At 56.3% G+C, this 24,252-nt stretch overlaps 3 protein-coding genes across 6 annotated transcripts; 1 reads left to right on the forward strand and 2 right to left on the reverse strand.

Annotated features, from left to right (window-relative positions):
* The first annotated feature begins 419 nt into the window (after positions 1 to 419).
* On the forward strand, positions 420 to 11,830 carry SLC34A1 (solute carrier family 34 member 1). Its single transcript, XM_070417186.1, has 12 exons — positions 420 to 528; positions 670 to 819; positions 903 to 1,031; positions 1,103 to 1,246; positions 2,172 to 2,283; positions 2,406 to 2,601; positions 2,683 to 2,778; positions 8,262 to 8,331; positions 8,552 to 8,719; positions 9,846 to 9,962; positions 10,058 to 10,182; positions 10,852 to 11,830. Exons 1-12 carry the CDS (start codon positions 420 to 422, stop codon positions 11,353 to 11,355), a joined length of 1,920 nt encoding a protein of 639 aa, XP_070273287.1. The 3' UTR covers positions 11,356 to 11,830.
* Positions 11,831 to 13,152: 1,322 nt separating this feature from the next.
* Positions 13,153 to 13,642, reverse strand: PFN3 (profilin 3). Its single transcript, XM_070417188.1, has one exon. The coding sequence runs from the start codon at positions 13,564 to 13,566 to the stop codon at positions 13,153 to 13,155; it is 414 nt and encodes a 137-aa protein (XP_070273289.1). The 5' UTR covers positions 13,567 to 13,642.
* Positions 13,643 to 14,882: 1,240 nt separating this feature from the next.
* Positions 14,883 to 22,533, reverse strand: F12 (coagulation factor XII). 4 transcript variants are annotated; one of them, XM_070417190.1, is made up of 14 exons: positions 22,462 to 22,533; positions 22,049 to 22,106; positions 18,808 to 18,907; positions 18,594 to 18,664; positions 18,218 to 18,328; positions 17,956 to 18,087; positions 17,715 to 17,819; positions 17,322 to 17,487; positions 17,016 to 17,224; positions 16,607 to 16,913; positions 16,283 to 16,419; positions 16,070 to 16,174; positions 15,372 to 15,520; positions 14,883 to 15,281 (listed from the first exon to the last, which is right to left on the reverse strand). In XM_070417190.1, exons 1-14 carry the CDS (start codon positions 22,516 to 22,518, stop codon positions 15,120 to 15,122), a joined length of 1,869 nt encoding a protein of 622 aa, XP_070273291.1. In that variant the 5' UTR covers positions 22,519 to 22,533; the 3' UTR covers positions 14,883 to 15,119. The 4 variants fall into 4 exon arrangements, 3 of the variants coding, with proteins under 3 accessions (XP_070273291.1, XP_070273290.1, XP_070273292.1); XM_070417189.1 differs by having other exon boundaries at positions 16,042 to 16,191; XR_011471618.1 differs by having other exon boundaries at positions 15,194 to 15,281; positions 16,042 to 16,174.
* Positions 22,534 to 24,252: the final 1,719 nt, after the last annotated feature.

Consider the following 24,252-nt stretch of genomic DNA (forward strand, 5'->3'; position numbering starts at 1 on the left):
TGGCACCCATACCTGTCATTAGAACACTGGTTCCCATCGCCATTTTCTATCTATTTGAGGGATTATTTCATTGACAAATGTCTCCCCACCACCCTTTGAATTTCCTAGGGGCAGACATTGTGTCTGTATCCAGTCACCACTGTACCCAGCATCTAGGATAGAATAGATGCTCAATAAATACTTGCTGAATGAATGAATGAATGAATGCCCAAATCTTTGCTGAGCACCTGAGTGTGCTTCCCTGGGTATAGGGGTAGGGGGATAGTGGGGAGTATTTCTATGGGTGTGTGGGATCACACTTCATGAATGTCTGTGCAAGTGAGTGTGTGGGTTGGGAGGTAGATGTGTGCGTGTGTGAGTGTCCAGGACACAGCAGTTGTCATTCAATGTTGTTGCAGACACCACTGCGTGTGCCCAGGATGATATCCTACGGAGAGAGGCTGGGGGGCCCTGCTGTCTCTCCAATCCCAGTCCGCAGGGGGCATGTGATGCATGGGGCGGCCTTTGCCTATGTGCCCAGCCCTCAGGGTGAGTGTGCTCCCACTCCCAGACCCTGCTTGCCCACGGTTGCCCACATCCTGGGTGAGACCTCCACCCCTCCACTCCACCCCTCCTGCCCTCCCTCGGACCCGGGGCCTCTGGGAACTCCTGACCAGCCTCCCTTCCCAGTCCTGCACAGGATCCCAGGGACCTCCGCCTATGCCTTCCCCAGCCTGGGCCCCGTGGCCCTCGCCGAGCACAGCTGCCCCTTTGGGGAGGTTCTGGAGCTCCATGACCCGCTGCCTGCCAAGCTGGCCCTGGAGGAGGAGCAGAAGCCAGGTGGGCTGAGTGGGGTGGCAGGGACACCAGCAGTCACTGCCCCAGCCCTCTGGCCGCTGTGCTCATGGTTGTCTCATCCCCAGAGCCCGGACTGGCCCAGAAGCTGTGCCAGGCTGGCGTGACACTCCTCAAGGTGCCACTGATGCTCACGTTCCTCTACCTCTTTGTCTGCTCCCTGGACGTGCTCAGCTCAGCCTTCCAGCTGGCTGGAGGTAGGGCTAGGGGAGGGGCCTGGGGAAAGGCCCCTGAAGGGCCTCAAGCAATGGTTACTCATGCTCCCCAGGGAAGGTGGCTGGTGACATCTTCAAAGACAATGCCATCCTGTCCAATCCGGTGGCGGGGCTGGTGGTGGGCATCCTGGTGACCGTGCTGGTGCAGAGCTCTAGCACCTCCACCTCCATCATCGTCAGCATGGTCTCCTCTGGCTGTGAGTCGACCCGCTAGGGCCAGGGAGAGAGTGTGGGGAGCTGGGTGTGCTGCACAAGGGCTGGGGAGGGGCCAGGAGTGGGAACAGGGGACTGAGGGCTAAGGGCAGAGCCCTGGCAGCTCCCACTTTGTCCTCCAAGGCCTAGCCAGGAGTCTCCGTCTGGAGGGGTGCCCAGGAGCCTGAAAGGTAGCAAATGGGGGGCACAACCCCAGGAAGGCTCACCTCCGGAACATCACGCAGCTCTTCATCCCACCCGTGGGAAACAGAAGCAGAGCGATGAGAGCAGGGAAGCTGTGGGAGACACACATACGGTTTACTGCAGGGAGGTGGTTGCAGGACGCTGGGAAGGGCAGGCTGGAGCTCGGCCGGGAGCCATGCTCGTGCAGTGGTGGAATTTCTTCCTCCGCAGGGGAGCCTCCGTTGTGCTCCGAAGCCTTTTATCTCATTGGATGAGGGCCACCCAGATTACTGAGGTTTATCTCCTTGCATAAGGTCAACTGATTGTAGAGGTGAATCTGCAAAACCCCTTCACAGCAATGTTTAGATTAATGTTGTATTGAATAATTGGGTACCATAGCCTCGCCAAACTGACACATGAAACTGACTGTCACACTCATGTATACATGCCAAGCCTAGTTGATTTGTAATGGCACATACATGTTTGCATACAGGACACATGCCCTCACATACACATGCCCCCACACATGTTCACATATGGGCACGTGCAGTGTATATTTACATAGGTTACATATATGTAAATATACAGCACATGTACCTGTGACACCGAGGCTAGGCAGAGTCAGAAGCATGGCAGGAATGCCCACTAGTGGCCAGAACATGGGTAGTGGGTCTGGCAGGAGGTGCTGTGGGGACAGGAACTGGGTGGACACTACCCATTTAGTTAAGGGGCTCTTCCTTCTCCCAGTGCTGGAGGTGAGCTCTGCCATCCCCATCATCATGGGCTCCAACATTGGCACCTCTGTCACCAACACCATTGTGGCTCTGATGCAGGCGGGGGACAGGACCGACTTCCGTAGGTGAGGGGGTAGAGTGGTGACGGGTCTGTGTTTGTGGGGGTAGGGTCGTCCCAGATGCTGGGAGCCCCAGAATGAGCAAATCCAGGCTCCGGCCTACCTTGCAACGTGGCCTCCCTGCCCAGGGCCTTCGCGGGGGCCACTGTGCACGACTGCTTTAACTGGCTGTCAGTTCTGGTCCTGCTGCCCTTGGAGGTTGCCTCTGGGTACCTGTGCCATGTCACTCGCCTGGCGGTGGCCTCCTTCAACATCCGCGGCGGCCAAGACGCCCCTGAGCTGCTTAAGATCATCACGGAGCCCTTCACGAAGCTCATCATCCAGGTGGGGGCAGGGCTGGCCGGGTGGAGGCTGGGCACAGTGAGGGCCCCACACTCACTCCCCCTGCCCACATCTTGCCCACAGCTGGACAAGTCTGTGATTACCAACATTGCCATGGGTGACGAGTCCCTGAGGAACCACAGTCTCATCAGGATCTGGTGCCACCCAGACCCCATGAAGGTAAGTCCCAGGTCTGGCCCCAGGTGAGAAAACTCCCTTTTCAGACAGCTGACTGTTAGTGTCATTATCTTTTTTTAATGCTCCAAGTAGACCTTACAGACCATTAGCCTAGAGAGGGCAAAGATGTGACGCTTTGACCATGAGACTGTGCCTACGGCAGATGTTGCTAATCTCTCCCAGCCTCACGCCAGCTTTAGGCAGCCACTACCAATCAGAGTTGGCATGCAATCGATCTAGCCCAGTGGTTAGCAAAGTGTGGACCAGTGGCACCTGTGCTACCTGGGAACCTGTTAGAGATGCAAAGTATTCAGCCTTTCCCCTCCACCTACTAAATCAGAAAAAATTCGGGGGTGGGGCCCAGCAGCCTAATTTCAATAATTTCTCTGGTCTGCTCCATGCTCAAGTTTAAGAACCACTGCTCTGGCTCAACCCTCTGGTTTCACAAATAGAGAAATAGGCTCCAATAGGCTAAGAAACTTGCTGGAGCTTGTCCTGCCATGTGAGGGCGCCGAGCCCAGGTCTCACCACCTAGGCCTCCTTCTTCCCCACTGGGGAGCAGGGTTTAGTGACTCAGCTCTGCGGATTTTGGGGGCACAGGTATGCGGGGAGAGGGCAGGGCGAGCTATAAGGATCCCCAGGAAAGCAGGATCCCAGGAGCAGGACAAGCGGGCCATGTAGAGGCCTCACTGGAGACACAACAGCCCCTCGTGTCAACATCGGGGCTCTTCCCCTGGACACCACACAGGCATGTGTCCGCTTGCCCTTCTGCACTATTTCTGCTGCTTCCGGGCTTCTACTGCCTGGAATGAAGATCTCTTTGGATGAGTTGGACACCCATGGACCAACCACTACACCGGGCTAACAAGGAGGCAGCCATAAATGGGAAAATGCTTCATCTAAAGCATAATCCTCAGTACCTGCTTCCCCTTGATTACATACAAGAAGTAACTCCACTTAGAACAAGATAGAAAGAAACTCAAAGCCCAAGCCTCCCCCCCCCCCCCCCCATCATCTCCTCTTGCTACTTGAAGTCACGGAGCCTTTATCCTGGTGTGAATAGAGAGCAACCTTTCAACCTGCCCTGCGAGGTTCCCTGGTCTGAATGGCACACAGCTCCAGCTCAGCCCTGCTGAGTCTCAGAGGCAGTTTGACATCAAAAAGCCCACGCAGGCAGCTTTTATGCTGCTTTGTGGCCTCTCTAACAACGTCTACCTTCTCACCAGCTCGCAGGGGGCCCTCCCCAAGCTCTTCGACTCATCACAATCCGCTCTACTTCCTAGCAAAACCTGGGGGAGAGGAATCACACACTTTGATCTTTACAATAAAATAAGCCGGCACTCCTCGCTGCTCTGAAACCCTGCATCCAGCAGGCCCTTGCAGCACGTTCCCCTGAACGGAGCCCTCCCCATGACATCCTCTCGCAGGGCGGGAGGTGGACAGGAGCATCCCACTTTCCACAAGAGGAACCTGAGGTTCATGGGCCTAAAGCAACCCGTGCAAGGTCCCTCGGCTGGGCCGTGGTCACTGCTCCAGCGGCCACCTGCCTGAGCACTGGTTTCTCAGCCCAGCTCTGCCAGGAGACCCTTTAAGAGCAGTTTCCTTGGCTTGGAGAGTAACTGGCGGGTGGGACTCGAGCTCCCTGTTCTTACTCTCTCCCTTACGCTCTCGGGAGGAGATGTGTGTTCGCAGCTCCTCCTGCACCGAAGACTCGAGTTTTGCTTTGGCCACGGAGTCTCCCTGTGCTCCCTTCCAACCTGTCCCAGTTGCCTCCAGCTTTCACCAAGCTGGACCCACTCGCCCAAACCAGTCTCCAGGAACCGTGTCACCAAGGAGAGAATGGAGAGTCTGAGCTTGTCCAGATGGTGGGGGTGGGGGTGGGGGAGCAATAGGCAGTTTCAACACCTCTGGGCACTCTGGGGGCCTGACACTGTCCTGGGAGTTACCTTCTTGTGTGGTCACATTGTGGGTTGTCAGCCAGACCTGCCTGGATCCAACAAGTGTTTTTTGAGGACTTGCAACCTGAGAAGCAGGGATTATTACATCCCTATTCTACAGATGAGGAAACTGAGGCTCAGAGGGTTTGTCCAAGTCCATGTGATTGAGGTAGGACTAAAATCCTGGTGGAGTTTGGAGCCTGTGTCCCTGAATTTTCATCTTATAGCCTCTTCCAGATGCCAACCTGGTGTCCCACCATTAGTGCCCATTCCCCACTCTGCCCAACACACCGAAAGGCACCAGGCGACCCCTGCCACCCTGATAACCCTCCAGGAGTGAAGTGCTGCTCTAAGGAATTCTCCTCTTCGCCACCAGATGGCGATGCTGGCACGATGATCCCCCTCCGCGTTCAGAAACAAAGACCCTCAGCTCCCCTTCCTCGGAAGGGAACGGAGTCTTCGATCCCAGCATTCCTTTGTGAGCTTTATCGTCTCCTTCATTTCCCAGGGGTGCCTCCAGCATTTAGGATGGCTCTTCAGACATTTAAATCCCAACTCTCTCTTCCAAGATTCCTCACAACTAGCTCCTGGGAGAGGTGGGCAGCATAATGGACCTCATGATGCAGAGGGGAAATGGAGACCCTGAGAGGCTATGTGTTTGGCCCAGTGTCGCACAGCTTGGAGTGGCTCAGCTGGGGTTTGAGCCCAGGGCTGGCTGAGCTCATCCGTTCTGCTCTTCCCACAGAGTTCACCACCCCCACCGCGTCCCCCTCCCACTCCACCACGCCTCGAGGCCAGGAGGGATGGCCACATGCTGGGGGTATGCCCAGACCCTGGGCTTGCTAGCTCTTTGTCTAGGCTTCCGCCTCCTCCCTCCTTCCCTTTACAGTCTCTGGACGCCCCCTGTGAGCTCAGCCGGGGCCACACAATCCTAGGCAGGAACCCAAGATCTTGGCCCTCACCCTTGTCCTAACCCAACACTGCAAGCCCCAACTGGGACCCCAGAGAAGTTCTCTTCCTCCAGCCTCCCAGGACCCCATAGGCCCCTCCCTCACTCATCTCAGCAGTCATCTGTTTCCCAGGGCTCCAGGCTGGGATTCCCCAGGAAGGAAGATGCACAAAGTCCTCTCCACAAGGCCACGATCCTCAGGCAGATTTGCAGGAACCATTGATCCTGACCTAGGAAACAATCACTCTCACACACACACACACACACACACACACACACACACCCTTCCCCGATGGGTCCAGGGAGGCAAGGGATTTGCCCTTACTTGAAGGCACTGTCATGAGCTAAGTAAGTCCTTAAGTGAACTTTGCACACACATTTCTCTTGTCACCTTTTAAACAGCTCTTTTATTGTCCTGCTTCAGAGAGAACACACTCAGGGAGGTGGTATGATATGTCTAAGGTAGCTAGTATAAGCAGCAGGATTTGAACTCAGATCTGCCCAACAGCAAACACCTACCTCTCCCTCACACCTGGCTCTCTCTCACACCTCGCTCTCCATCACACCTGGCTCTCTCTCTCTCTCACACCTGGCTCTCTCTCACACCTGGCTCTCTCCCTCACACCTGGCTCTCTCTCTCACACCTGGCTCTCTCCCTCACACCTGGCTCTCTCTCTCTCACCTGGCTCTCTTCCTCACACCTGGCTCTCTCCCTCACACCTGGCTCTCTCTCTCTCACCTGGCTCTCTTCCTCACACCTGGCTCTCTCCATCACACCTGGCTCTCTCTCTCTCTCACACCTGGCTGTCTCTCACACCTGGCTGTCTCTCTCCCTCACACCTGGCTCTCTCCCTCACACCTGGCTCTCTCCCTCACACCTGGCTCTCCCTCACACCTGGCTCTCTCCCTCACACCTGGCTCTCTCTCTCACACCTGGCTCTCTCCCTCACACCTGGCTCTCTCTCTCACACCTGGCTCTCTCCCTCACACCTGGCTCTCTCTCTCACACCTGGCTCTCTCTCTCACACCTGGCTCTCTCCCTCACACCTGGCTCTCTCTCACACCTGGCTCTCTCTCACACCTGGCTCTCTCCCTCACACCTGGCTCTCTCCCTCACACCTGGCTCTCTCTCACCTGTATAGCAGTTCCTACCACTTGCTTGGCTTTTTTAAATGAGCCCATCAGAGCCTATTTCCTCCTGGTTCCTTGGCCTCCATTTGGGGCTGAGCTTGAGGGTATCCCATGGCTCTGGTGTGGCTAGCTGGCCACACAGCTAAGCATGTTGCCCCACACAAGGGAGCATATACCACTAACATAAACCCCGAATTAAAGCCAGGTGTCAGGAATAGGTCTTACCTTTATCATACATTTTTAAATGACACAGTTTAGACTCAAGCCTAATGGAGCGGTAACATCAAAGTGCCAGGACCGGTCTGTGCCCCTACCCTCAGCACCAGGGGAGGTCAGAGGCTGTGGGATGCAGAGTTTCAGGGGGGAATGGAATCAGCACCCATATCAGCTCCGAAGGCCAGAATGTGTTTGTGGGGAGAAGAGAGAAGTTGTGGCTCTTGCATTCCACGTGGGGCCCTGGGAGTAAATCATTCCCCGCTGTGAGGTGGCAGGCTTCCAGCCAGCCCAGCCCACTTTCTCCTTTCACACTCGGTCTGGGGGAAGGGGAAGGTGCACCAAGTTGCATTAAAAAATAATAATAATAATTCCTTAACCCAACAAGGCTACAAATTAGTGCTCCCTAGACCAGACCGGCCTTCACAGAATTGTACAGCATGTCTTAAAGTGGTTGTCAGCATTTACAAATAGGGAGGTTTAATTTAAATTATAGAGCTGTGGTCTCCCTTGCAGAATCAGACCCTTCGGCCATGCTAGGCTGTGTCCCTGGGTGGTGACAGTGGCCTGGAGCTGAGTGGCTACTACCCCGATAGGCCCAGCACATGGTCCCCACCAGCGCCAGCCTGAGCCCCTCACTGAGGCTACTTGCCTGGCCTGGGTCCTCTGAACTGAGGTGCCTCCCCAGGAACCCCCATCACTTCACTGATAGTAACGGGGGGAGGAAAGCAGTGTGGGGCCTGGACTGTGCCCAGTGGTCCCCTGCCCTGCAACCTTCTCCAGATAAGGAATTGAGCAAGAGGAAAACAGAGCTTGGGCTGGGTGCCTCAGATGAGAGGCTGGGGCAAGGATGCTGGGGGAGAGGGGGCCCAGGAGGGAATAAAACACGGGGAAAAGAGAGTTTTCCGAAGAGAACCAGGGACAGCATCATCATGCCAAGCAGAGGTGGGAGAAACAAGGACAGGAAGCCACCGGATCAGGAGGCCCTGTGCGCCCAGAGAGAGCCAGTTCAGCGGATAATGGGGCAGAACTGCAGAGGGCTGACCGTGGCCAGATTCTTCCGTGGCAGATATTTTCACCCCCATCTCTCCAGCAGAGGAGACAGGCTCAGAAAGGGCAAGTAAACCCCCCGAGACCACGTAGCCAGGAGACCCACTGCCGTTCTCCCATGCCCCATCGCTCCCTAACCTCCATCTTCCCCCCAACTCCAGGCTGCATTTTCCTAAATTCCCTAAGTCACCCTCCTCTCAATCTAGGCTCCCACCCCCATGCCCAGGGCAGAGGCCAACAGCAGCCAGACCCTCGGAAATGCCACCATGGAGAAATGTGAGTGCCTGCAGCAGGGAGGGGTCCGGCTGGCAGGGGCAGGGCCTGGCAGAGGTAGGGTTGTCCCCCAGGAAGGGTGGCTGCCAACCAGCCCAGCTCCTGAGGTTTAAGGAGACTGAGATGGGGCCTTGGGCTCCAAGTCCAAGGGGGTGGCAAAGGTGGGGGGCTGGGAGCTGGATGGGGGGGTCAGTCCTCAGCAGCTTGACACCCCTCCCAACAGGCCACCACATCTTCGTGAACACAGGGCTGCCCGACCTGGCCGTAGGGCTCATCCTGCTGGCTGGCTCCTTGGTGCTGCTGTGTACTTGCCTCATCCTCCTTGTCAAGACGCTCAACTCTCTGCTCAAGGGCCAGGTGGCCAAGGTCATTCAGAGCATTATCAACACTGGTGAGCACCAGGCGGTGGGCGGGCAGGCCCCAGAACAGGCCCTTCCAGATCCCACTAACTCCTGACACTGCCTTGCTGTGCGATCTGGGTAAAGCCCTACCGTATCTGAGCCTCAGTTTCCCCATGTGAACAAAGAAGAGACTTACCTGGGTGGTTTCTGAGGCCCCTGAGATGCAGACAGCTGGGGATCTGTGGCTGCCTCTGGCCATGGTTCCATTCCTGCAAGTAACTCTAAAAAGGTTAACAGTGGCCTCCGCTTGATTGAATCGACAAATAATCATCAAGCCCTTACCATGGGCCAAGCACGGTATAGTGTTGGGAGTAAGAGGTGAGGCACACAGCCTAGGGTCCCCCTCTAGGGGGATAGCAATGAAAACCACATTATGGGGGAGGGGAGAATAAGCCACGGAGAAGGCAAAACTGACAACACAATAGAGTATAGAAGAGGCTGCTTTGGTCAGCGGCCTCTGTGCAGATGTGACATTTGAGCAAAGACCTAAATGAGAAGGAGTCAAGATACGGGTGGAGGGAACAGCAGTGCAAAGGCTTGGAGGCTGGGACCAGCTGGGCAGGTTTGCCGCACAGAAAGGTAGCCAGCGGGCATCCTGGAGAGAGGCAGGGAGAGGTCAGAGAGGTGAGGGGGAGCGGATCACAGGGCCACCGGCTGCAATCAGAGCCTGGACTTTGTTAAGGATAACGGGGGCAGTTGGGGTTGAGGACAGAGAGTGACACCATCCGGTTTTTATTGTCAGCTTCATTCTGGCACAGGCAGAGGCCACATGGCAAATGCTGGAAGGGAGCTTGGAGGAGGGAGGGGGGTGGGACACAGCCTGCTTGAGCGCCGGGTCGGGAGGGCTTTCCAGAGGGCAGTGATGTCCACCCGGAGCCTGAAGGTGGACATGTCAGAGTGGGAAGGAGAGCCAGGCCAAGGGAACCGAAGGCGTGATAGAGCCGGGCTGAGATGAGCCTCCAGCCCCAGATCGAAGGGCCGGCAGAGGCCCTGCCAGCTGAGCAGGGGACTGGCAAAGGTCCCACTTGGAAACGCACCCAAGACCTCCTCCTCAAGGAGGGCTCCCCCTGAGGTCCCAGCCCCACCCTGACCCTGCGGGGATGGTTTCCCCCACAGACTTCCCCACCCCCTTCACCTGGGTCACCGGCTACTTTGCCATGGTGGTGGGTGCCGCCATGACATTCGTGGTCCAGAGCAGTTCTGTATTCACCTCGGCCATCACCCCACTCATCGGTGAGTGCTTATGCCGGGTGGGGGGTGGGGGACGGGGTGGCAGGGAGAGGGCTGAGGGGGAGCTGGGAGACCACATCTTCCCCTCTTCCCCCCAGGCCTGGGCGTGATCAGCATTGAGCGCGCCTACCCCCTCACGCTGGGCTCCAACATCGGCACCACCACCACAGCCATCCTGGCTGCCCTGGCCAGCCCCCGGGAGAAGCTGTCCAGTGCCTTCCAGGTGTGCCTGGGAGAGCAGCCCTGCCAGAGAGAGGACCGTGCTGGGCCTGGGTGTGGCGCTGACCCGTGGGGGGACGCTGAGTAACAAGCTGACTGCTAACTAGGCCAGCGGCTCTGCCAGCCTCTGTGGCAACCATGTGGGCAAAATAGAGCTGGTGCCGCCCTCAGGACCTTGCTGTCTACCAGGAAGGAAGATGTGACTCAGTCACACCAATGAACAGGGGTGGGGTGTGCACTCTGAGGGAGGGCTGCTGTGAGAGGGGGCCTGGCCAGTCTGGGGGATCAAGGATGAGTAGGGGGACTCGGCAGAGCAGTGGCTGTTCTAGGAGAAGTAGTAACGACAAGCAGGGCCTCAGGTCAGGGTGGGGACCCATCGGGAGGCCAGAACTGCTGAGGCAAAAACTAGGAGAAATCATTTAGCTCCTGGATTTGGGCAGCATCCGCTGGGGAATTCCTAGAAGTGGGGTTTGAGGGGGAGATGTGGGGAGTTCAGGGCAGTGATTATTTGCCAACTGGCCCAGAAGTGTTTCAGTGTTTTACTGGGGGCACGTCAACCCTAGTGTGACTTTCCTGCTTCCCAGACCAAGCCGGGCCCCTGTATCTGTTCCCACGGTCCTGGCTTGGGAGTGGGCCTGTGCCCACTTCAGCTCCTTTGCCCTCTTCTCTGCAGATCGCCCTCTGCCACTTCTTCTTCAACATCTCAGGCATCCTGCTGTGGTACCCGGTGCCCTGCACCCGCCTGCCCATCCGCATGGCCAAGGCCCTAGGCAAATGCACCGCCAAGTACCGCTGGTTTGCCGTCCTCTACCTCCTGCTGTGCTTTGTCTTGATGCCCTCGCTGGTATTTGGCATCTCCATGGCAGGCGGGTGGGCCATGGTGGGTGTGGGTGCACCCTTCGCGGCCCTGCTGGCCTTCGTGGTGCTCGTTAGTGTCCTGCAGAGTCGCAGCCCCAGGCACCTGCCCAAGTGGCTGCAGACATGGGACTTCCTGCCCCGGTGGATGCACTCCCTACAGCCCCTGGACCGCCTCATCACCCGCGCCACCCTGTGCTGTGCCAGGCCCGAGCCCCGCTCACCCCCACTGCCCCCCAGGGTCTTCCTGGAGGAGCTGCCCCCTGCCACACCCTCTCCCCGCCTTGCCCTGCCTGCTCATCACAATGCCACCCGCCTCTAGGCTTCTGCCCAGACTGCCACCTGGGGCAGGGAAGGGCCTGTGCCTGGTGCCCGGGTGGGAGGGCAGAGGGGTGTGTCTGTGCACATGCTCCTGCCCTTGAGCAGGCCTCAGAGGTCTGGGCTGTGTGACTGGGTTGCTGTGTGAGCCTGTGCCAGCCTGCACGTGTGTCCATCATGGTGCACCTGTGGCTCTCTGCAGGCTGCAGGGCACCTGCGATGACTTCCAGTCCTTTGCACATTGTTTGGAGGCTGGTGCTTGTGTACTTGTGTCCACACAACTCCATCGGGGCCGGGTGGGAATGAGGGTGGGTCTGAGTACCTGACTCCCAGCTGTTTGCTCATGCAGAGATGTCACTGGCTGAGTTCTCACCCTCTCTCTTCCACTTCCCTTCCTCCGTGCCATTCTCCTCATCCTCACCCAGCTTTCTGCATCACTGCTACAACCCCCTTTCCCAGCACTGCCTGATTTTAAAAAAGAAAAAAGGAATTAAACTTTCATTATGCATTTGAAAATCTGTTTGTTCTCATTTGGGGGGAGGAGAGACCATAGCTAGGGGTTCAGCAGCACTATCTCCCCTCCCAAGACAGCCTGCTGTGCCCTGGGAGAGCCAGCCGACAAGCTCACCCCAACCATTTCCTGGCTCTGCCTTAATGAGTCCAATCCACAGCCCAGACTCCCTGAAAGTCCCCAAGGTCAAGGCCAATGTTAGCAGGGCTCTCTGCACCTCCATCCCCCAGCCCACCAGGCTGACCTCTGGTTTCTCCTTGTCTCTGGACTCACCTACCTCACTGACTTCCTCCCTCCCTCCCTCTTTCTGGCATGAGATCAATTCTCCCCAAAGCAAGTGACATGTGGGGCTTATGGGGACCACTGTGAGAGGGGACCAGGAGGTTCAAAGTGCACAGGACAAGCCAGGATACAGGGGGGCAGGAACCAGCCACCCTCCCTCCTCCTACCCTTGTCCATCTTTGACAATAAGCCATGTCTCATTTAAACCCACTCAAGTTTTCAATTCCTCTTCCTCTGTAGCCTCCCCCCCTCCCCTCCAGCTGAGGCCTGCGGGGGAGGGTGCAGGGGTGGGAGATGTCAAAGTTCCTGCCTCCTGTCCAGGGTATCTGTGAAGCCTTTGGACCCCAAGGGGACTGGAGGCTGTAGGGCCCAGACCTGGCTGTGATGATCTTGGACACAGTCCTCCACCCACCCTCTTGGAGGCAAGTGGGGAAGATGCAAGAGACTGGGAGCCCCAGAGACGCTCCCCAAGCTACCAGCCACACCTGTCACCTGTTCACAGCCCCTGCTAGTGCTTCCTCTTGCCAAGTGGAAGAGGTGAGAAGCACACTCAGGTGCAGCCTGGGGAGGGGTGTAGGAAGGTGGGGAGGAGACTCCCTTAGGGTTCATCCTGCACGGCTGTGGGGACAGTTTTGTGGGAAAGGATGCTCAGGTCTGAGCTAGAGAGTTTGAGAAGGCTGCTCCCTGGGCCTCTTGCGCAGCTTCGGTGTCCCTAGGGCCCTGGGAAGTCTTCGAGGCCCACGCCCCTGACTCTGGCCTGGGGAGTCAGGTCAGAAGCCTCTGCAGGGCACCCAATGGGAGGGCACCCAGTGGGAGTCATAATCCCAACTCCACCAGGTGACCTTTCTGCAAGGACCTTCCAGGAAACCGGTGTCCTCCTCAGCAACAACTCCCGCCCCCCCACCTCCACCCCACCCCACCCTCACCCCCACCCCCTGCAACCAGAGGATGAGTCCGCCATTCCCAGGTCTGAGTTTATTTTGTCTCCGCGGCCACCTGGCTGTTCTGCTAGGTGCCCTGAGTGCGCAGCCAGTGGATCAGCTCGTGCACCTTCTTGTTGAGGATGCCCCCGTGCACGCCCCGCCGGCCCATGAGCACCAGAAGCGCGCGCGGCGTGTGGCCCACGCAGACCGCGCGCCCATCCAGCCCCTTGGTGCGCGCGTCCAGCACGCCGTCGCCCTCCGCCAGCAGGTGGTCTCTGATGACGCAGCAGCGGCGGCCCGCCACGCTCAGGCCCGCCTGCAGGAAGGTGCACCGGTCCTGCCCCGTGAGCACACCCACCTCCTGCGGCGAGATGGCGGCCAGCAGTCCCCCGGGCCGCGATGCCCACACACAGCGATTGTCCGAATGGCCCACGATGGCTACGTCGTCGATGCGCTGGTCCTGCAGCACCGCACTGATGTAGGCTTTCCACTCGCCCATTCTGACTCAGCGTTGGTCCCTCGCCTAGCACGTCGGAGGGTTGCCAGGCTGCTCCGGCCTAAAATGCTGGGGGCACTGTGACGGATGCGAGGGCGGGGTTATGACGCTGAGGCTGTCGGTGGAGAATGGGGGCGGGGTTGGACCTGTCACCTGGTGAAGTTCACATTTAGCCTGAAGGAGGAGGTTGCATGAGAGTCGAAATAATCCTTGAAAACCAATTTAGATGGCCCATCAAGCACAGTGCACATGGGTTTAAAAACAAAAAGGTGCGCCCGCAGGCGTGCCTCAGTGCTCCAGCGTTGACCTATGAACCAGGAGGTCAGGGTTTGATTCCTGGTCAGGGCACATGCCCCGGTTGTGGGCTCCATCCCCAGTAGGGGGCATTCAGGAGGCAGCGGATCAGTGATTCCCTCTCATCATTGATGTTTCTATCTTTCTCTCCCTCTCCCTCTCTGAAATCAATAAAAATATATATTTTTTTTAAAAATGCCACATCAGCCCTGGCCGGTTTCGCTCAATGGATAGAGCGTCAGCCTGCGGACTGAAGGGTCCCGGGTTTGATTCCAGTCAAGGGCATGTACCTTGGTTGCGGGCACATCCCCAGTGGGGGGTGTGCAGGAGGCAGCTGATCGATGTTTCTGATTCTCTAACCCTCTCCCTTCCTCTCTGTTAAAAAAATCAATAAAATATTTTAAAAAATAAAATAAAAAGATGCCACGTCTGGACAGTGGGGCCTCTCTTCCTGGTCCCCAGAACATGGTTTTCTAATGTCAGGCGCTCCAGAATCGCCTGGAACGCTGTGATACAGATGCTGGGCCCCGACTCAGAGTTTCTGATTCAGTAGTATGGTGTGTACCCTGAAAGTGTGCATTTCTACAAATTCCCTGGCTCCGCCGCCGCTGCTGCTGGTCCCAGGTTCGCACTCTGAGACCCACTGCCCTAGCAGCGTTGGGGGGAAGTGAGGGACCCCACTCTGGTTGCCAGCCCTAAGGCTCCACACCAGTTTTCAGGTTAAGCATTTCTAACCACGGTTCCCAACCCCGCCAGAACATGTCATCACCGGAGAACTTTTAAAACGTACCACTGCCCATGCCCCATCCCTAGAGACATGGGATTTAATTGCTCTGAGGTGGATCTCGGGCATAGGTTCTGACGTGCAGTCGAGGTTGAGAATTTCTCTGGAAATTTAAAATATTAGTGTTTCATACGAGGAATAATATGTGGAGCCACTCTGCACAGGGCTCAGTACACCGGCTCAGTAAACGTCAGCTGGACAAGAATCTAAATCTCGCATAAGATCTCAATAGATCCTGTTCTCTAGGCCGGTGGAGAAGCTGCGCTTACTGGCTTACTGTCTCGGCATTTCCCAGCGGGACCCCCGAAGAGCTGTGCCTCTCAAGCATTTCCAAAGCACTTTATTGAGTGTTTACCCCGTGCCTGGGGCCGGACTGACGGACTGACGGCGCTGGAACACACCCTTGCGGTCCAGGATCCGGCCCAGCCATCCTCCCATTCCAGAACCACCGAGGAGGAAAAGAGGAGTTCCTGGGCGGTCAGGAAGCCATGTGCTCATGGATCCAAGTCAGGTAGTTGGCCACATCGGTGTACACACCCGGCTTGTTACGGTCGCCACAGCCCGAGCCCCAGCTGATGATGCCTCGCAGGGTGAGCCCTCTGCCCTCATCCTCACACACCAACGGACCCCCGGAGTCACCCTGGGTGGAGATACACTGCTCAGCGCCCTTGGCCTGGGGTCTGCATGGGACCGGGTGAGGGTAGGGCGCGAAGCGGGCCCGAAGGCTCACCTGGCACGCGTCGGTGCCCCCGTCGGGAAAACCAGCGCAGAGCATGCCGGGGTAGAAGGCGTTGCCATGCATCTCAGGATCCGAGCAGTCCCCGTGAGGGATCAGCGGCACCTGCGCCTCCTGCAGAAAGCTGGCATATTCCTCCGCCCCTGGGAACCAAAGAAGTGTTCACCCCACCACTCCCGACTCGGCTCCCCGCCTGCGCCAGGCTCTTCCAGATCCACTCATCACCTGCCTCCCTCGCAACGGGCCCGGGAGGGAGGCAGCTGCCCGTAACACCTTTCACGGACCAGAAAACAGGCCCGAGGGGAGCGGGATGCGAATGGGCGAATGGGCGGGTCGGATCAGGCCTCCCCCTTCCCAGCCAGCATCTCAGAACCTGAACTACCCACCCTGTTCGAGCGCAGGCCCGTGTCCTAATTAGCCGTGCAGCCCGGTGCCCAGTGGGGCCCAAGAGGAAGTGTGATGCTCCCTGTACTCCTCAGGAGCTTGGGGGCCCCCAACAGTGCATCCCAGGCCCGGGGAGGGGTGGCTGCAGAGACAGGGCCCTGCACGTCCTCAGAGCCCAGCAGGTCAGCGCCTCCCGTCCCTGGTGATACCAAAGCTGCGGGCTTGTCTTGCCCACCCCGGTGCCAGAGGTCTCCCTCCCGCCCCCAGCGGTTCTGCCTACCCTCGAATTGGTGGCCCCAGCCGGCTACCTCGCAGAGCGCGGCCTCGGGTTCGGCGGGTCGAGCGGCGCCGCTCGGCAAGCAAACGGGCCCCACGGCAGGCGACGGGCGCGCGCAGCTGCCGTCCTGGCTCTCCTGCAGGCGCAGCAACGCTAACCCGGGCAGGGAGGAACGTGAGGCCCGCACGCCGGCCTCCGAGCCCTCCTCCCAATTCCCCGGTCCCCTCGGGGCGCCCCCACGCACCCAGGTCGTGCTGGTAGGTGACGGGTGAGAAGTCCTCGTGCAGGTGGTAGGCGCGCACGGCCAGGACCTGGCACTGCGCACAGCTCTGGTTGTGGCGGTCCTGGCCCAGCACCACAGTCAGCTCCTCCGGCGCCGGCCTGCGGGCAGGGTGGGAAGAGGATGCAGGTTCAGAGCCGGACACCGGCGGCCAGGAGGAGCCCTGCCCCGGAGCCCCTTCCTGGGTCTCAGCTTCCTCCGGGGGAACGGGGTGGGAGGTGGGGGGGAAGAGGGCATGGGTTCGGGTGTCTCGCGGGCCTAAGCCTACGCCGGGCAGGCGGTACTGGCCGGTTCTGCAGGCAGTGAGCTGCGGTCAGCACCCAGCAAGGGTCGATGAGGCTGCCGGCGCAGAAACTGTGGCCCCAGTACAGCGCGGCGATGTAGGGGTGCGCGCCGGGCAGCGCCACTAGTCCCCCGACGACGCGTTTCCTGGAGGCCAGCCCTTTCCGGAGCCTCTGTCCGCAGGTGGCCGGGCTGGCTCCGATTTCGATTCTGGGGAGCATCCCCGGCATCTCGCCCCGGGGCAGCTCCGGCATCGTGTCCCAGGGAAGCTCCGGCATCTCGTCCCAGGACAGCTCCGGCATCGCGCCAAAGGCTGTGGAGGAGCCAGGGCTGAGGACAGGGAAACCCACGAGCGGCTGTAACGTAGCTCACCCCGTGCGCTCTCTGTTTGGTCTTCCTGCCCCTTCCCAGTTACCTGGGGTCTGGGTCGTGACCTGAGGCTCTGGCCTTGTTGAACGCGAGGGTAGGGGGGGCTCCAGGCGCCCAAGGGGTCCCCGTGTTGTAGGCCGCGCCTGGGGCGCTGCTAGGGTTGGGGCTTGGCATCGTGCAAGGTTGCAATATTCCCAGCTCAGCCGGTTGCCGCTCCACATGAAACACCACGGCTGGGTGTCATTGTCTGGGTTCCTGTCACCACGGGAGAGGGCCCTATTAGAGCTTGGGGAGCCCCAAAGGGCCCTAGAGAGGAGGGGGACGCCCTGCCCTGCCCCGCCCGACGCCGTACCGGCAGAAGGCATGGTGGCCCAGTCCCCTATTCAGTGCTTGCTCTGTAGTCAGGTTCTGGTAAGAGATCTCCGACGACCAAGACTGACACCGCGCGCCCGAGATCGTGGTCCCAGCAGCGCCTCGGTAGCCGAACCCAAGGCCCTCGTAGCAGTTGGCCTCTTTGTCTGGGGAGAGAGGAGGCTCCCTGCAGCCCGGGCTGGTGTGGTCCCCCTCCTCTCCCCGCCCTTCCCCTCCCCTCTCTTCCCCGCCCCTCCCCTCCCCTCCTCTCCTCTCCTCTCCCCGTCCCTCCCCTCCTGTCTCGGTCTCTCCCCCTCCCGCTCTCTCCCCTCCCTCTCGGCGAACCCTCCCCATGTGGAGGCGGGCCTTCTGCCTCCAGCTGGACCGGACTCACCCACGTCGCAGAAGCGTCCCGCGTAGCCCTCGGGACAACTGCACAGACGGTGACCCTCCGCCTCGAGGCAGCGGCCGCCGTGGAGGCATGGGTTGTTGCTGCAGACTGAGAGGAGGAGGCCTTGAGCCACCTCTGGGCCCCAAGACCCCACAGAGAGCTCTCCCCCTTCCCGAGGCACACCACCTGACCTTCCGCCAGCTTCTCCTCCCTCCTCCCGGCCAGCCCCCGACCATTCACTCACCCCGGCTGGCCAGGGGCTTGCAGTGGGCTTGGGGGCCTTGGCACTGGCACTCGGCCATGCCTGCCGGCTCAAGCCTATGCCATGTTTCATTCTCGTGGAAGAACTGGAGAAGCTGGGGCTCGAAGCACTTCTCTGAGGGACAAAGTGGTGTTCTGGTCTCAGACAGACTGGGGCCATGCCAGTCTCTGAGGGTCCTGGGACCTCTTCAGGCAGGGCTGCTCCTGTTCCCCAGCCCCGCCCACCCCACCCCAGCATCCCTTACCTCTCTGGCAGTGCTTCCCCGTGAAGTGTTCTGGACAGATGCAGCGAGGGCCGTCTGGCATGTTCACACAGGTGCCGCCCCGCTGGCAGGGGTTGTGTGTGCTGCAGTGGTCTGAGAGATGGGCACAGTGGGAGGAAGAGGGGAGCCTGAGTCAGACCATAGGAGCCAAGTCCATGCCTGAACCTGCGTGTCTTGTCTTTTGGCCTTGCTTCCAGGCCTTCGTTTACCCCCATGCAAAATGGGGCTACCCGCTCCCAGAACTTTTCCCTCTGGAGGGAGGGCCCAGAATCCCAGGTGTGTAGGGTCTGATGAGACTCAGAAAATAACGAGGGGGGAGGGGAGGGCCTCGGGCCACCCCAGAGGCTGTGTGTGGCACCTTGCACTTTCTGGGGCTTCAGGCAGTATGCCCATCGTTGGTCCTGGTCAAAGTTGGGGGTAGTAGCACACCTGGAGAAAGAGATAAGGCTCCCTGCTCTGCCCAGGCCCACCCTCCCTATCACAGCCCCTCTCCCAAGCAGGGTTCCTTGGGTAGATGCAGGGCAGAGGCCATCTCCCAGGCCCCTGCCCCAACCCCTTCTGGGTCATCTTACCAGGCCCGGAAGCCAATTCGGCCCCTGCGGGTGCACTGGTGATACAGCTGCCGGCGGTACTGGAAAGGGAAGTAGCAGGGCTCCCCAGTGACAGTGAGAACTGCAGAGAGAACACACGCTCTAATGACATTCCCTGTGCCAGTCTCCCAGGCACCATGCTCAGGGTCTAGTTGGAAAGAACAGACCCTCAAAAAGATCTCTGTGCTGCCTGTCCCTCTGGTGTGGCTCAGTTGAGCATAGACCCAGGAACCAGGAGGTCACGGTTAGATTCCTGGTCAGGGCACATGCCCTGATTACAGGCTCAATCCCCAGCAGAGGGCCTGCAGGAGGCAGTCAACCTATGATTCTCTCCCATTATTGATGTTTCTATCTCTCTCTCCATTTCCCTTCCTCTCTCTGAAACCTTTCACACACACACACACACACAAAATCGCTATGCCTTCAATTTTCCTGCTTAAGAAGTTGGGTCCAAGCGTTAGACAGCTGTAGTGGTCTCAGACTCCAGCACCTACTAGGTGTATGACCTTGTGCAAGTCTGCAGCTCCCCCGGTCCCGCGTGCACACACACGTTAGAAGAGTGTTTGCCACAAAGGAAGGGCTTTATCAATGCTTGTTGAATGTTGAAGTCACTTGACCACTCTGAGCCTCAATTTCCTCATCTGTAAAATGGCAATAATAATAGTACAGTCAAAGCGTTTTCGTTTTGCAAGATGAAGAGTTCTGGAGACAGGTGGTGCTGATGGTTGCACAATATGAATATACTTAATACCACTGAATTGTACACTTAAAAATGGTTAAGATAGTAAATTTTATGTTATGTGTACTTTACAACAATAAACAATTTAAATGATGGTGTAGATATATTAGTACAGAAAGGTGTTCATAATTTGTTTATTTATTTTTATTATTTTTTAAATATATCTTTATTGATTTCAGAGAGGAAGGGAAAGGGAGAGATATAAACATCAATGATGAGAGAGAATCATTGATTGTCATGCTCTCCACTGGGGATCGAGCCCACAACCCCGGGCATGTGTCCTGACCAAGAATCGAACCATGACCTCCTGGTTCATAGGTCAAAGCTCAACTACTGAGCCACTCCGGTCAGGCATTTTTATTATATTTTTAAATCCTTATCCGAGGACATGCTGAGAGAGAGAGAGAGAGAGAGAGAGAGACATTGATGTGAGAGAGAAATATCAATCATTTGCCTTCCATATGCTTCCCAACTGGGGATTAAACCTGCAACCCAGGTATGTGCCCTGGCCAGGAATCAAAACAGCAACTTTTTGGTACATGGGATGACACTCAACCAACTGAGCCACTCCATCTGGGAGGGTGTTCTTATTTAAATGAAGAATACCAAGTTACAAACAGCATGTTGGTATGGTTTTATCTTTGTACAAATACATTTATGCGTAAAAAAAATCTAGGACATTCTCAAAATTTGCAAGAGTGGTTTTTGGAAGAGTGTGGCTTATGACGGGCTTTTTTCTTCTTTTGTATTTTTGTACTTTCTGAAGTTTTGACAATAAAAATATATTGCTATTATAATTTCTAAAAATAGTATAGCCAAACCTCATCATTCACAGATTCTGTATTTGCAAATCTGCCTTCTTACTAAAATTTATTTGTAAACCCCAAATCAGTTCTCAAGGGGCTTTCACAGTCATGCACAGACATGCACAGAGTGGTGAAAATTTGAATTATTGGAAGCCAGAAGTGCACATTCCCACATGAGTTCAACCCAGGTGTGACACTGCTTCTTGCTTCAACTCTCCTGTTGTAAGCAAGTGTCCTTTTCATAGTTGATTTAGTGCCACATTTTTCACATTTTGTTGTTGAACATGGCCCCCATAGTGCTGAATTGCTGCGTTCCAGTGTGCACGTGGGCTGGGCTGTGTCTCATGGAGAATACATGTATCTTAGATAAATTTCATCCAGGCATGAGTTACTGCCATTGGCTGTGGGTTCAATGTTAATGAATCAACAATACACATTAAGCCAGGCGTCTTTAAACAGAATCCCACATAAAACAAGGTTTATATATTGACATTTGATGAAAACTTTGTGACCAGAGGCACACAGGAACCCAACTCTATATTTCCTCTAGGAGCAATGGTTCAGTATTTGTGAAATCAGTGTTCACGCTGACTAACAAAACAAAACAAGAATTGACTGTATCTATTTTAGGGGAACACTGTGAAGTTTAAATGAGTTAGTGCCTGTAAAACACTTAGCACAGCCTGGCATATAGTACCTGCTCAATAAGCATTAGCTGTTATTTTGTTGTTAAAGGCACAGTGGCACTTGCTGAAAACCAAACCAGTGACAGGACAGTAAAAGAAGAGAGAAGGGTCTGAGATGGACTTTTAAGAGGCAAATGGGATGAACAGAGAGGAGGAGCATCCTAAGTAGATGATGAGGCAAGGGCAGATCACCTAGTTGGACTAGGCAAGTTTGGATGTCTGTGGAGCGATGAGGAAAGGAGGCTGAGGCAGACAGGGTTGTATGAGCTAGTCCTCAGTGCCATGCTAAGGGGCTAGGCCTGACCCCACAGGCCAGGCTCACCAGGGCAGGGGCCATCAGTTCACAACTCCAGGTGAATATGTAGTGCCTGGAAGAATGGAGGCAAAGGGGAGCTCTGGTTGGGTTTGAGGAGGGGGGAGATGGCAGATATCCCCACCTAAAAGAGAGCTTAATTAGAAAAGCTAGTATATTTTAAGCATTGACCATGCATCTGACCGTGAGCTGAGTACTTTCCCATGGATTTATGACTCGTTTCTCCTTCCCAAGACCCCTAAGATGTTTACTATAACCGAGAGGTCGAGTCACTTGCTCAGAGGCATTTGGGCTCCAGACGCCTGCTCTTGATCCTTCCTCGCCTATCAAGGCCTCTGGCCTCTGTGTGGCATGGCTGATGCCTGTGAGATGTATCGAGGAAAGGAAAAGAATGAAGGAGCATGGGGAAACAGAAAACTGGCAGGTGCTGGACTGGGCACTCAGAAACAGCCCTACACTCAAGGAGCAGACAGCTACTAGCATTCTGGGCCCCTAGAGCCCATCAGCATAGACTTGGCACACAGCAGGCACTCAGTTCTGAATGCCAGCCAGGTGACTCTGGGGACAAGAGTAACAGTTGTGCCCAGGATCCTGCCTCTGGTTCCAAGGGCCTGATACAGACCCAATCACACTCATTCCCACCCAAGGGTCTTTTCGGAGGCAGACCCAGGCTACTTACCCACTGTGTGTTCCTCTTCTACCGGCTTAGGCACCTTGAGGTCTTTCCAAGGTGGGGTCTACAGGAGGAGAGAAGAGGACAGGGAATTTGCCCTGGAAGTCATAGCCTGCCCCTGATCCCATGCTAGTCCCCAGCTTCTTCTCACAGCCCAGAGAAACAGAGCTTTCCTCACAAGACCCAGGTCCCTTCTCCTCCTCCCTCCTCAGGGACCCTCTCCTCCAGAAACGCAGATCACCCCCTCATATCCACAGGCTCTGGTGTCTCTCTCCTCCTCCTGGGCCTTCTGGGCTGACCTCACCTTTCCACACTGGCCTTCGGTAACCTGGACCAAGAGGTCACAGGCAGAGGCCAAGCTTGTGACAGGGACCCCCAGGGCCACCCAGCACAGTCCTCCTGGTTCCCACAGCCCTCACCGGAAGCGCTGATTCCAGGCTCACCACCAGGGACCCCAGGAGCAGCAGAGCCCTCATGGCGTCTGTCCGTCGGTCCACCTGCCTACGCAGGAGTCCAGATCAATAGAGTTGGCCAAAGGTCTCTGAGGCCTGGGAAGTGGAGATACATTGAGCTGCCTGGTGGGGCACAGGCTGTTTGTGGAAAGCCAAAGGCAGGAAGTTGGCAGTTGGGGGGTTGGGGTAGAACAACAAAGACCTGGGTTCCTTCTCTCTTTCCCAGATAGTGGGACTGGAAGCAGGAAGAGAGACTTCTTGTGTTCTGGGGATGAAGAGGTTAAGGAGACCCGAGACAAGCTCCCTACTATCGGGATTGCACAGTCCATTGGGAAGTGTATTCATCTTCTATTGCTGCCTAAATGGAACCATAAACTTCACAACTTAAAACAATAGCCATCTATTAGTTCACAAATTTGTAGGTTGACAGTCCAGCAAGATGCAACTAGTTTTTCTGCTCAGGGTCTCACAAAAGTGACACCAAGGCTGAGTTCTCTGGAGGCAAACCCACTCCCATGCTATTCACATTGTTGGCAGAATTCAGTTCCTTGCATTTGTAGGACTGAGGTCACTGTTTCTTTGCAGGCTGTAAGCCAGGGCCCACCCTTAGCTCCTAGAAGCTGCCTGAAATTCTGACCACATGGCCCTCTCCCACTTCCCAACCCAGCAGCAAAGTCTCCCTGGTGTTGACTTTCGTGAGTTGAATCTCCTTTACCAGGAAGAATGCTGTTCCTCCTAAGGGCTCACCTGGTTAGTATAATATCCCTATCTTAAAGTCAACTGATTTGGGACCTTAGTTACATTTGCAGCATTCTTCCACAGAAGCATCCAGATTAGGGTTTGATTGAATAACTGGGAGAAGGTAAGCATATACCTTGGGGGCCATCTCAGAATTCTACCAACCACAGAAATTGGAGCAATTGAGCACAAAGGAGGGAGATGGGTGGACATATGTTGTTTTTCCTGTCTTGGCTCACTATGGCACTCTGATTTATTTTATTTTATTTGGGGGGAACCACTCCTCCTTTATTCTCTCATGGGTCCCCAGTGCTGCCAACTCTACTATCCATTCTAGGGCTGAGGGTGTGGCCTCGGTCTGACCAATAAGAACAGGGTATCTGTGGACCTCAGTGATTGGTTCAGGAAGAAGCATAGGCACAAGTTTGTCCCGTCAGAGTCAACCTTGGGACTTTCTCACCAAAACTTTTAGGAAAGTGGCACTTTCTTCCCACTAGAGTCCCTAAGAATGGGAGCCTGGAGATGTTGATGGCCACCTTTGTCTCTGTTTGGGGAAGGCCTGCCTGAGAATGAAGCCTACACATAGTTGAAAAGCAGAGCAAACTAAGAAGGAATGAGCAGGTGCAATGTGGGAGGCGTCTCCAAGACGGTCCTCAGTGATCACCTCCTGAAATCCATGCCCTTGTGCATAATCTTTTCCCACAGTGAGTCAGAGCTGTTCTGTGGGTCCAGTAGAATATGGCAGAAGTGATGGTGTTTGACTTCCAAGCCCAGGTCATAAAAGGCATTGCAGTTTCCGCCGTGGTCTCTTTGATCATTCATTCTAGGGGAAGCCAGCTGCCCGCTTGGAGGACACTCAAGCGGCCCTAGGGAGAAGCATGTGTGGGGAGAAAGTACCAATTTGACCGCCTTGTGAAGGGGCTATGCTGTAAGTGGATACTGCAGCCCCAATCAACGTATCGCCTGCAGCCTCATGAGTGACCTCAAGCCAGAACCATCCAGTTAAGCTGCAGCTAAATT

This window comes from Myotis yumanensis, unplaced genomic scaffold (genome assembly GCF_028538775.1).
Source record: "Myotis yumanensis isolate MYYU_CA2020_CCGP unplaced genomic scaffold, mMyoYum1.0.hap1 SCAF_5, whole genome shotgun sequence".
Classification (NCBI taxonomy): domain Eukaryota; kingdom Metazoa; phylum Chordata; class Mammalia; order Chiroptera; family Vespertilionidae; genus Myotis; species Myotis yumanensis.